Source organism: Syngnathus typhle, linkage group LG16 (assembly GCF_033458585.1).
Source record: "Syngnathus typhle isolate RoL2023-S1 ecotype Sweden linkage group LG16, RoL_Styp_1.0, whole genome shotgun sequence".
Lineage (NCBI taxonomy): Eukaryota > Metazoa > Chordata > Actinopteri > Syngnathiformes > Syngnathidae > Syngnathus > Syngnathus typhle.
In genome coordinates this window covers 11,371,347-11,383,620 of record NC_083753.1, presented here as the reverse complement: position 1 = coordinate 11,383,620, position 12,274 = coordinate 11,371,347, and the positions used below count along the sequence as shown (strand labels likewise).

General features: G+C 42.9%; 2 protein-coding genes across 4 annotated transcripts in view; one reads left to right on the top strand and one right to left on the bottom strand.

Annotated features, from left to right (window-relative positions):
* Positions 1-52: 52 nt before the first annotated feature.
* Positions 53-2,625, top strand: LOC133168884 (gremlin-1-like). The gene is made up of 2 exons (XM_061300553.1): positions 53-719; positions 950-2,625. The coding sequence occupies exon 2, from the start codon at positions 951-953 to the stop codon at positions 1,500-1,502; it is 552 nt and encodes a 183-aa protein (XP_061156537.1). The 5' UTR covers positions 53-719; position 950; the 3' UTR covers positions 1,503-2,625.
* A 1,974-nt stretch (positions 2,626-4,599) lies between these two features.
* LOC133169233 (formin-like) overlaps positions 4,600-12,274 on the bottom strand; it is a 31,140-nt gene continuing 23,465 nt past the window's right edge. For 2 of the 3 annotated variants that reach the window (XM_061301234.1, XM_061301233.1), the window contains 4 exons: positions 9,673-9,724; positions 7,276-7,425; positions 5,638-5,719; positions 4,600-5,550 (listed from right to left, as the gene is read on the bottom strand). In XM_061301234.1, the coding sequence (XP_061157218.1) occupies positions 5,506-5,550; positions 5,638-5,719; positions 7,276-7,425; positions 9,673-9,724 (329 nt within the window). In that variant the 3' untranslated portion in view covers positions 4,600-5,505. Of the gene's footprint in view, positions 5,551-5,637; positions 5,720-7,275; positions 7,426-9,214; positions 9,315-9,672; positions 9,725-12,274 lie in introns of those variants that run through there. The other variant, XR_009718385.1, reaches the window with a different exon arrangement.

The window sequence follows — 12,274 nt, the reverse complement described above, 5'->3', positions numbered from 1 at the left end:
TATATCTTTACAATTTAAATAACCACTTGTACAACATTCCTAGAAAATCAGCCTTGCCCTATAGTAAGGGCCGCTCGTGTTCCTTGGGGGCTACCTGGCTCCTGTGTGCACCACGTTGGTGACCCTGAAATAAGATTTTTGACTTCATCTTGAGCACGACGTGGTTTAGTGTGAACCAAGTGTCCCTCTTGGTGCTTGTGATGTTTCCTATGATGCGCTCAAGTGTCCTCCCAAATTTGTTCCTTGTTCCGCATGGCCTCCTTGGTCCTTCAAGTGTCCCTCATGCCTGCGGCCTTGTGATGTCGATTCTTCTGCTTTCCTAATTCACTGTGATGCGTTTAAGTGTCCTCTCCTCCTTGGCCCCTCGGTCCTTGTGATGCATTTAGTTGTCCTGCCCTCTTTGGTCCATGTGATGCATTCAAGTGTTTAGAGGGGCGGATAACTTTAGACTTTCTCCATATCGTTTTTAGCCAATAATGTCGAGGGAAGTGTTCGAATTTCTGCTGGCAGACATTTAAAGGGGAGACAGTGCGGCGCTGGAGCAATTTCTATTAAACCCCGTGCCCCCCACCCCCCTGCCTCAAGTCTATGGAGGACTTACTCTCCCACCTTGCCACGGTCCCCACAGTGTACAGTCGACATTGATAGTGGGTGCCTGCCCACGGAAAGTGTTGCTGAGGACTGACAGGATCCAGACATCATCGCATTGAAGATTGCAGGTCGGTTAATTATTTACTCATAATATATTCTGACCCTGCTGACTTCCTTATTTGCCGTTACCAGACTAGATTTTTCCCCAGTTTGCTCTTAATGTAATTGTCGCTCCCATTTTCTTCCCCCACCAAAGCCATTAAGAACGTCTTTACGCTGCGTAAAAGCTTTTGGCACTTGCGCGTAAATCTGTCCAGACGCCAATCAACGTGTGGTTGTTTCTTTGTCTCTTCCTTAGGATGGCCAAGTCGACGCACATCATCTGCAGCGTGCTGTTCCTCCTCGGCATGCTGTCCTCTCCGGCAGAGTCCAAAAGAAACCGAGGCTCCCAAGGCGCCATTCCTCCTCCCGACAAAAACAGCCCGAACGAGTCGGAGCGGCACCCTCGTCCTCCCCCGCAGCCAGGCTCCGGGTCCCGCCAACGGCACGGCTCGTCCTCCCCGGCCGATGAGGTTCTGGAGTCCAGCCAGGAGGCTTTACACGTGACCGAGCGGCAGTATTTGAAACGGGACTGGTGCAAGACCCAGCCCCTCAAGCAGACCATCCACGAGGAAGGCTGCGTCAGCCGCACCATCATCAACCGCTTCTGCTACGGACAGTGCAACTCCTTCTACATCCCCAGACACATCCGCAGGGAGGAGGGCGCCTTCCAATCGTGCTCTTTCTGCAAACCCAAACGCTTCACCACCATGACTTTTACTTTGAATTGTCCGGACCTTCAGCCACCAACCAAGAAGAAACGCATCCAGCGCGTTAAACAGTGCCGCTGTATCTCCATTGACCTGGACTAGTAGCCTACGATCATCACGATAATTCACGACTGTTGCTTAATGAGGTGCAGTATCGGCCCAAAATAACAGTTACCTCTCCCCACTCACCCCCAAACTCTCATGTAACCATGAGTGCGAGGTGTGAGTGTGAGGGTTCATTTTGGGTGAGTGTGAGCGCTTATTAAATGAATGAGTTTTTTTTTTTTTTCAGAAGTATAAGAGGCTTTTTTGATGAGTGAGATTTTTTTTCCATGTGAGAGGTGTTTATGATGAGTAAAATTCTTGGATGTTTGTGTGAGAGCTTATGTGTGAGGGTTTTTTGGCCACTTGCAAGAGAGTTTTTTTATTTTTTTTATTTTTGTGTTAGTAGTTTGAGTTTGTTTTTGTGAGAGTAAGAGATTTTTTGGTGAATTTGAATTTTTGTGTGAGTTTTAGAGTGTTTGGGTTGAATGTGTTTTTGGACAAGTGTGACAAGTTGTTGGGGTAGGTGAATTTTTGGGGGTGAGTGCAAGAGGTTTTAAATTTTTTGGATAGCATGATTCTTCTGTTGAGTGTAAAAAGTCTTAATGTGTGTGCTTTTTTTGAATGAGAGGTAAAGTCTATTTTTAGCCCTTAAGGCAGTTGAGAGGGAAGAGGGGAAGGTATAAGAAGTCATGCTTTTATCTCCTGTTTGGATAAAGTTACATCCAATCTTCCCCATGCTTTCGCACAACACTACTGGACATATAATGTTAAGTGGAAAGGATATTTTTACTTTCAAAGTTTAAGACGTCTGGAATGCAGGCACTTCGTTGCACGGTATGCGCACGTTTTATGCACGCCTTCCTCACCTTGGCTTATTTAAGAAATCACTAGGACATTAAATCCATTTTTAATTTTTCCACTGTGTGGAATTGGGAGAATGAACAGCAACATTTGTAAATGGAAAATGTGATTTTGTTTTTGTGTGTGTTTTTTTTAGCTTTGATATTTTAAGACTCATTTTAAGTTAACCTTAATGTGAAAATGTTGAGTTTTGCTTCCCTAATAAGACGTATCAATGTACAGTGTAACCCATGAAGATAAAATAATGTGGATGTTACATGTAAAGGATGTTTTGTGTACTCAATATCCATAAAAAATGGAAAATAAATGGATTCTGGAATATGGTGCACATTATTTTAGTTACACATTAAATTGTCAATAGCCCTTTTAAAAACATTTAGGGCAATTAAATAGTAAGAATCAATTGTAATTTTATAATTACCTTTTTAAAAATGAAAACCATGAAATGATTGAACCAACTATAACAGGGCTGTCGAACTCCAGTCTTTGGGGGCCGCGTTCCAATATGTTTTCCAAGTTACCTCGTTAAACGCAGCTGCGTGAAAAGTTTTAGCTCCTTTCACGTTCTGCAGGAGCTAAAACTTTTCACGCAGGTGCACTTAACGAGGGAACCACACGGACACTCCATTAGGTACACCGCCATTTTCAAGTGTACCTAATAACAGGCCGCTTTATTAGGGAAATATCATGGTCAAAGGTCACAGGTGTCAAGCTCTAGTCCTCGTGGCCGCGTTCCAATATGTTTTCCAAGTTACCTCGTTAAACGCAGCTGCGTGAAAAGTTTTAGCTCCTTTCACGTTCTGCAGGAGCTAAAACTTTTCACGCAGGTGCACTTAACGAGGGAACCACACGGACACTCCATTAGGTACACCGCCATTTTCAAGTGTACCTAATAACAGGCCGCTTTATTAGGGAAATATCATGGTCAAAGGTCACAGGTGTCAAGCTCTAGTCCTCGTGGCCGCGTTCCAATATGTTTTCCAAGTTACCTCGTTAAACGCAGCTGCGTGAAAAGTTTTAGCTCCTTTTACGTTCTGCAGGAGCTAAAAGTTTTCACGCAGGTGCACTTAACGAGGGAACCACACGGACACTCCATTAGGTACACCGCCATTTTCAAGTGTACCTAATAACAGGCCGCTTTATTAGGGAAATATCATGGTCAAAGGTCACAGGTGTCAAGCTCTAGTCCTCGTGGCCGCGTTCCAATATGTTTTCCAAGTTACCTCGTTAAACGCAGCTGCGTGAAAAGTTTTAGCTCCTTTTACGTTCTGCAGGAGCTAAAAGTTTTCACGCAGGTGCACTTAACGAGGGAACCACACGGACACTCCATTAGGTACACCGCCATTTTCAAGTGTACCTAATAACAGGCCGCTTTATTAGGGAAATATCATGGTCAAAGGTCACAGGTGTCAAGCTCTAGTCCTCGTGGCCGCGTTCCAATATGTTTTCCAAGTTACCTCGTTAAACGCAGCTGCGTGAAAAGTTTTAGCTCCTTTCACGTTCTGCAGGAGCTAAAACTTTTCACGCAGGTGCACTTAACGAGGGAACCACACGGACACTCCATTAGGTACACCGCCATTTTCAAGTGTACCTAATAACAGGCCGCTTTATTAGGGAAATATCATGGTCAAAGGTCACAGGTGTCAAGCTCTAGTCCTCGGGGCCGCGTTCCAATATGTTTTCCAAGTTACCTCGTTAAACACACCTGAGTGAAAAGTTGAGGGTATTTTCACGTTCTCCAGGAGCCCAACTTTTCACACAGGTGCACTTAACGAGGGAAACTTGGAAAACATGTTGGAATGCGGCCCACGAGGACTGGCGTGCGACACCCCTGAACTATAATATTAAAACTATTAATTCTATAATAGCACTACAATCTTTGGAAAGGTACATTTTCCTACAGGTCATAATTTAGTGGATTCGGTGTGTTAAAAATAACTTCCTATGATGTAAAGTAGTAGTAACACAAAGATGTCAAGCTAATATATTAACGGCACAGCAAATCAAGTAATTTCCATTTTGATAGCTCCACATTCCAAAAAACAAAGCTGTCTTAAAGCAACTTCCAATAGCCTAACAAGTTCCACACGTTTACAACACTAATTTCAAGAACCTTCCAGGAAATGTTCATGTCTTAAAAAGAATGAAACCAGATTAGGTGAGCTCATTCTTACACTGTTATTAAACAGCTGAATTCTTCATCACATGTTTCTTAGATTAATAATCATGTTCTTGGCAGCTTTTTAAAAGCAACGTATTGGCAGTAGTGAAAGAAAAGAGTGCTTCTGTTGCGTCAGCCTCCAGGATTTTATTTTTGAAATTTAAAACAATTCCATAAAATTACAGAGTTGCACCATTATACATACAGTAGAAGACTCGCCTTCTTGTGTTATTCCAGTTTTACAATATTTTGATTTTCATACAAAATAAATGGCACAGGGTAAAAATATCACCAGACATGCATCTTTATATGCACTTTGATAATTAATCAAGGTATCTCTGAGGTATTATGATGATCATAGCTTTGTGCTGAAATATTCCAAACCCTGCATTGTCAAAGCAATCTAAAAAAGCTCCCGCTTTACAGGCGACGTGCATGCAAAAATATACTCTCGTTCAGCTTCTCTCTTGATTAAATCCTACATTTGAAAAAAAACTACACCCTCCAATAGTTGATGTCTCTGTACATAAAAACAAAAACATTCTTATATACAATATATGCGTTTTTGACACAGCAACATCATCAAAAACTTGAGACATTTACAAGCTCATACATTAAAATAGGCATAGTAACTATACTAGGCTGGTGGGGCAACTTATTTATTGCAAGTGCTTAAAAGTGTCACGCAATGTGCAAGTGAGGGATTAGCAGCTTTGAATGCACATTCAATAGCAAAGGACACAGGAAAGTGTTAGGCATCATTCCAAACGGCAGCAGTACAAGTAAGCTTTAAGTGATTGTCAGCACGGATGAGGAACCAAAGCCATTCTCCAGGAGGAACCTGATGGATGTGTCAGCAGAACCAAGAGGTGACCCATTGAGACCTGGCCACTAAGAGGTCACACCATGCTGGATGAATGAGATCCACCTTTGGCCTTTAGGATTCTCATCATTTGGGCTTGTGTCAGCCATGCAACAGATTTTGTCTGTACACAAAGGGGTGGTGTTGGGGGGCGGCGCTGTTCGGGTTCAGGTCGTTCAAGTGGATGACACACTTGACTCCTTTTGCCGCAGCCTCTCTTTCTGTGAAGCGCAGACACACACACACTCTTAGAACACAAATATACACTCGAGTTGTGAGAACACAGAAGAAAAGAACGGAAGCCTCACCAGACTGTTGCCGTTGATCTTCTTGGTTTCTACTCGCTTCTCATCTGTGATCTTCTGGATTTTTTCTTGAGCTTCCTTCAACCTTGATGAAAACAATTATTGTCATTTACAGTGCATGTGCCATCTTTTTGTTGTGTGCAGAGTTTCCGTACTTTTAATAGCATCCATAAATGTAAATATCAGACAAAGACAACACAAACATGAAATAAACTCACAGTTTGGTTCAACTATTTTGATTCATCTCTTAATGTCTCTCATGAAATACTGATATTAAAAATCATACCTCAGGATTATTTTGATTATTTTTTATGATCTGATCAGGGCAACACTAGCACCACAGTTATCTGTTAATTAAGTATAAGGGGAAATTAACTGCAAAAATATAGTAGAAAAAAAATCAAACAAAAAAGCGTATAAAGGTGGCTGTCCTTGTGAACTTATTTCACTTGCATTGGATGTTGAAAAACTCATCTCCAGCTTGCGTCCAGCGAAAGCCCAAAAGACTGCTTGCTTGATGAGATAATGAGGCAGCCTTTAAAAAACACTTGGCTTTTATGAGCGCGCCAAAAGTATTTAAAATAAAGTTAATTGTACGTAAGCACAATCAGCTGTTGTGTAATGTGCGACTCGATACCTTCGTAAACCAGAGCTCCATAATTAAACTCCAGCACATGGATAGATCTGTGGTTGGCTACTACGTCACCTCAGAAATGGATTCGTGCACCACAAAGAGAACTTAGAAAAACAACATAAAAAGCGACAGTTGCGCTCCCGCTGTCTTCTCTGCACGTGCTGCGCTTTTGCCCTTTGGGCTGCTTGTCCAGCTTCATTACAGTGTTTATCAATTCTCCTATATTGCCCGGCTTTTAACAGTCAGTGGCCTCTGTCCGCTCGCTAGTAAAGACGCTCGGCCGCCAGGAGAGTTGGTGGAACGCCCCCCCCCCCCAAAAAAACGCCTCGGGTCAGAGGAAACATCATAAATTCAAGGTTTGTGTTTGCCTCCTCTTTGATGGCCTCCCTCTCTGCTCTAATTACATCCCAGCGTCCACACATCACCCGTGTACAATCAGCGCTAATTTTACGTGACGCCGACAACTTGTTAAGCAACTGTCCGTATGTGACAAAAATCAGATGGCTTATTAGGAGGATAAAAATTTAAATTTGAAAAAAAAACAACCAACCTCTTAGTAAAATATAGTTTCAATACTATTAACTCCAAGAACAATAATAAACATTGTTATCTTATTCACTTAGGTGTCAAACTCAAGGCCCGTAAAGACGAATTGTGCATCAAATTCATGTGTCATTACTAGAATTGCAAATTGTCTTCACTTTTAATAATATACGTATATATATATTTTTAAATATTTGACCCGTTTTTACTCGCCTGATTTGAAAAGGAGTTATTTGTCAGTTTGTTTTGTAGCTTTTACTGTATATAATATGAGGTGCTCATACATTTATTTGGGTTGACAGTCATAATGGACCTCCGAAAGAAGCTATGACTACAATTCAGCCCACGAAAAAAATGAGTTTGACACCCCTGACTTAGGTTGATACTATTTTGTGAATTTCAACATTATAAGCAAAACCAGCATCTGTGAAATTCTTCTGAGTCTTAGAAGTGGCACATCTCACCTCTCCTTGGAGATGTTCTTGCTTTGGCGTACCCAAGCGTTCTTGAAGTCATTGCAGAACTCGTACCAGAGCATGAAGACGTGACTTGGGGTTACTTCTTTATCGCCCGACTTTGGTTTCACCTCAAAGTATTTCACCATTTCCTGGAAACTGTCGGAGTAAACAGAACAGTGAGCATGTAAATAAAAAAGTAAATGAATGAGAATTTATTATTGATTACGTAACAATTCTTCAATATATGTCAGCTGTTGATTCTTGTTTGGTGTTCTTTGGTGGGTCGAATGATTAAAGTCTTATTAAAAACCAGGCAAAAAACAAGACATTATAGCAACTTTCTAATTTGTTCCGAGGAGCCTCATAGAAGCGAGATGGATAACATGAGTTGTCGCAAGTCAATGAAAAATGATAGGTAGCTGGGAGTGAGGGGGGCTGAGCATCTGGAAACAGAGGTTCCAGCCTGCTGGGCCACAGTAGCGGTGGCTCCATTATCACATTGACCCCGCAGCCTGCAGGAGCTCCTGATAGTCAAGAACGGGCTACTGCAGCCTCATACGCAGAACGCCGGACTAACCTATTTCCCATTTGAGATGTGAACAAGCACGCGTGAGTGCACGCAACCCACTTAAGAATCCAATGTGTTGTTGTAGGGTCGTCCCTCGGTCTAATCCAATTGTAAGCAAATCTGAATTCTTGGCGGGATTCCCGGCCGCACACACGGCCAGGAGATCTGATCTCCTCTCTGACCCAAACATGAAAGACATTCAAGAGATGCTCCAGTGTCCCGCACGGACATTGACAAAGTTTCTGACCTCCGGATGGAAGGTGGCTTTGCGACGCTAATCGAAGGCATGTTCACAGTGAGTGAAATGCAGCAATATGTCTCCCAGCTGAGGGAAGAAACTGGACTCGTGCCTGATCCTGCTTCCCATTACCCCAGCCTAGCGTCATTTTGTCGGGACGCTCCCAAAAAGAGAACTGTAGATCATCCCAAAGAGACAAAAGCAACGCTGTGTTTAGACTAAGCCAACAGACATCTCGCCAACTCGCTCCGGAGTCGATCGGGTCCTCTGCTGACCTTGGGTCATGGTGTCAAAGCGTGCACAAATCAAGCAACAGTTCCTTTTCCTTATACTTTCCGGATCTTACGAGCAGATAGACAAAAGTTCATTGGAAACAGATGGAAACGCGCACGCACATGTGCATATATACCTCCAAAATATAAACAAAATCAAGAAGAACCTGGCGAGCCAGCGCGCTAGCTACACTGTACAGCTTTTTATACTGATGATGATGTTGCCGTGCAAGGCAGCATTCTTCACTGTCAGCTGTATAAAAAAAAAAGCCATTACAAAAGTAGGAGAATCGGGAACTATTTGGCCAGACGATTCTACATTCCTTTGTTTCCCCAGTAAAAAGAGGAGATAAGTTAACTCTTGCATGTGAGGGTGTATTTGACAACCCAAGACCGGTCCCATTCACACCTTCAGAAAAACGAGGGGTCTTTGGTTAACCTACTCTTCCTTGCTACTTGCCGGCGTCTCGACTTCCAACCCCCCGGCGAGGCCGACGTATCGGGTCGCACCGAAGGATTGGTTGTCTATTTGCTTTCTTAACACCATGTCATAATGTTAGCGCTGCTGCTGCTGCTCTTGTGCATTTGAGGGACCATCTCTCATCCAGTACAGATGTTGGAGCCCACCCAGGGCCCAGTGAGCCCGCTTGACGCCCATATTCATCAACAGCGTGTCATTTTTATGAGGTGGCTCTATGGGAACCTGAGTGAAAACCCCCACCCAGCCGTCCACATCTCACTTTGTGCTCGCGTTACCTAACACCAGGCAACCAGTCCTGCTCTTTAGATGAAATTAAAGGAAAATGTCATTACAGGCAAAGGGACAGAAAGCCCCTTTTGATCAATAATCCCTTCCCAGGTCAACACCTTTATTCTTGTGGTGTCAGTCATTCATTCATTCACGAGATGGTGTCAGGAAACTCAAACTGGTAACTTTGCCGCAAACCATTTCCAGAGGATCTTGTGTCTGTTTTGAAGTGGGCAAAGTGCAACAGAACACAAAAAGAATCTTAAATCTGCTTTCTCTGTCATCTTTTATTGCAGGGAAATATATTCAAATCTCCTCAACAGGAGCTTGGCACCATAGGCAGGTCATGCAATAGTAAATCAGGAATATAGGGAGGAAGCAAATGTCTTAAATAAATAATATGGTATGTGAGTTGAGTTGAGAAATGTGCAGTATCCATCACAATCTTTTTTTTTTTAAACGTTTGAGAAGTTCAGCACATGCACATAAAGGAAACGAGGAACTTAACAATTCTGCATGAATTTAGTATAGTATGACATTCTTAAGACTCAACCTAAATTTGGATTTAGCTTCCTACCTTTTCTGTGCACCATTGAAGCAGTCCTCTTCCACAGAATGCTCTTTTTTAGCTGTAAAAAGAGAGAAAAAATATTGTCTTAAAACTCTCATAAATTCATGAGGCAGGTTCTTTCGGCCGTCAAGTGAAATCAGATTATTATTATCTTTTTATTAATTTACCTTGAACCTAGCTAATAATAGCAAAGGAAGAAAATACCCGTTTTGAGTGTCCGTTAAACAAATTAACATTATTAAATGAACCATCAAACTGTATTGGTTGACTGTCGTTTTCTAACATATATATTTCAAGTGCCAGCCACTTCAAAATAATCCCCGCGCAACACTGGTGGAGTCCGGAAGAGGTCACCGCGTTCATTTCTCATCATAGAATTAGTCATGTGACAGCATTGGAAGACGAGCAATGGTCAGAAAGAGTGTATGCATTGTAAAAGCGGGCATGCCACCATGTGTTGACGCGTGAGAGTGTGACGGCGGGCGTTAGGGTGTGAGAGTCGCGCTCTCTTAGTGGAGGTGTGTGTGTGGACTCAATCAGGGTTGAACACAAAGGCTCCTGTGGACTCTTGCCATGTAAAAGTATCTAAATGCAAGGCAGATGTGTGCGGTGAGCTAGGCTGAGGTGCAAGAATTTATCTAGGGCCAAAGAGTGCCTGTGATCTCAGATTTATTGCATTTTTCCAGATTCATCCCTTTTACAATGATGGGGGGGGACCTTTCCTCCTTAGAGATTTAAGAGGGGGAAGTCTCCCAAAAATTGTTCAAAGGCCAGTTTGGGGGTCTTTTGGGGAAAAAGTAAGCTTCACACACCGACCATTTTTCCTTTTTTACATGTACGCGGGCCACTCTGCTGAGGTAGCCCTAATGAAGGGAGGGGCTGAGCATGTCTGGGTTGGAGGGAGGACCGGGAGGGGGGGTCGTGACCAATGGCGTTAGTCACAGTGGGGGTCAGGCTGGCGCCTGAGGTACTCCTGTGCCGCGGCTGTGTGGAGGTGGCACTGGAAGGTGAGAGAGAAAGAGAGAGAGCGAGCGAGCGAGAGCATGCGTGAAGTGTCTCTTTCTATGTGTAAACATGAAACCAGTAGTTGCTAACTAGAAAGTTATGAGACGTGCATGCTGAGAGGGACAATAAATTTGCCCTTTAAAACCCTGACACACTTTTCTAAATCACTGCTACCTGGTGCTCAGATAACAAAGAAAAGAGTGGGGAGGATTTGTAGAGGGATGCTGACGACCTTGGGGGCATCCTTTTTTTGTCTCTCTGCCTCCCTCACAAATGTAAATCAAAATGTTGACCGATTTGGTTTGATGACTCACCGACAACACAGCTTAAGGGCTATGATGAGACTTTTACACCTCCCCAGAGCCAACAAAGATGCGAATAAAAGCGGGAACTTGTTTTCAATTAGCCAACGTGAGAATATGTCCGTTCAAATCTCCCCAGAGGTTTCAAAGAGTTCCCATTAAAAAGGGAAATCAAAAGGAGGATCATTAAAGTTATACCACAATGGATTTTTTTTTCTATTTGAAAGGAAAGCTGTGAATGATAAGAACATAGAAAAACGGATCCGACGTGCAGAATTTTTCAATTGCATCCACAATTTAAAACTGGCGTCTTAACAGGGAATTTAAATGACAATTCAATAATAATTTAATGACACGAGAAAATGCAATTCTTACCAAAGATCACAGCATATAGCAATCTATGAGCAACATGTGTGATGACATCACAGAAAATCTGCGTGTTTAAGACGATGCCATGACACCAATGATTTATTTTCCTTTTGTCTTTGGGCTAGTGATGTTATGGAAAACATTTTGGATAGCATTTGGAAAGAACAGCCCTGAAGGCTCAACGTATTTTGCTCTTTGATTAAATTTGTATCTGTTGTGAAATGGTGATTTCATTGCTCGCTGTTAAACATGAACAGCGTGTAAAAAGCACAGATTACCAGATTTGGGAGGGATCCACTGTTGAAACAGGCAGAGATCATACGGGGGAAATTTAAGAGGGACAGCGCGGGGCGTTTGGGTTCACCTGCAGGCCCCGCTGAGAAACTCTCCACAGGCGGGGTTAAAGGTCAGCGCTCCCCGGGAACACTACTTTCACAGCACACTTTATCTGTTGGACCGTACTCAAGCTTGGCCGTGTCTGGTGGACACGCTCCAATTTGGACAATGTGTCAAACACATGCATCTGCGCTTGGCTGGCCTTGCCTGCGTTTACCTGGGTGACAAATCCAATCAGTGTTATGACTCAGAATTTAATAGTCTCGGTTGTTGTTTGATGTGCAAATGATTTGCGTTGTTTTGCCGTTTGAAGTCACAGAATCATCACAAAAGATGATTACACGCCGCACGAAAACATGGGCAACAGCTCGTGGTAGAAAAAGGGGTTTACACAAAGAAACTTGATGTCCAGATGTATTTTTGTCATGTTCTGGCAACTTCAGTAGCTTTGAATGCTTTTAAATATTCCGGACCCTACTTTTGTGTCAAAAGAAATCTACAGTAACTGTGCGGAATTTTCTTTTCTTTTGGTATTTTTGTAGATGGGTGCGGTCAGAAATGGGCACATGCGCCATTGAGGGCGTGAACACAGTCGA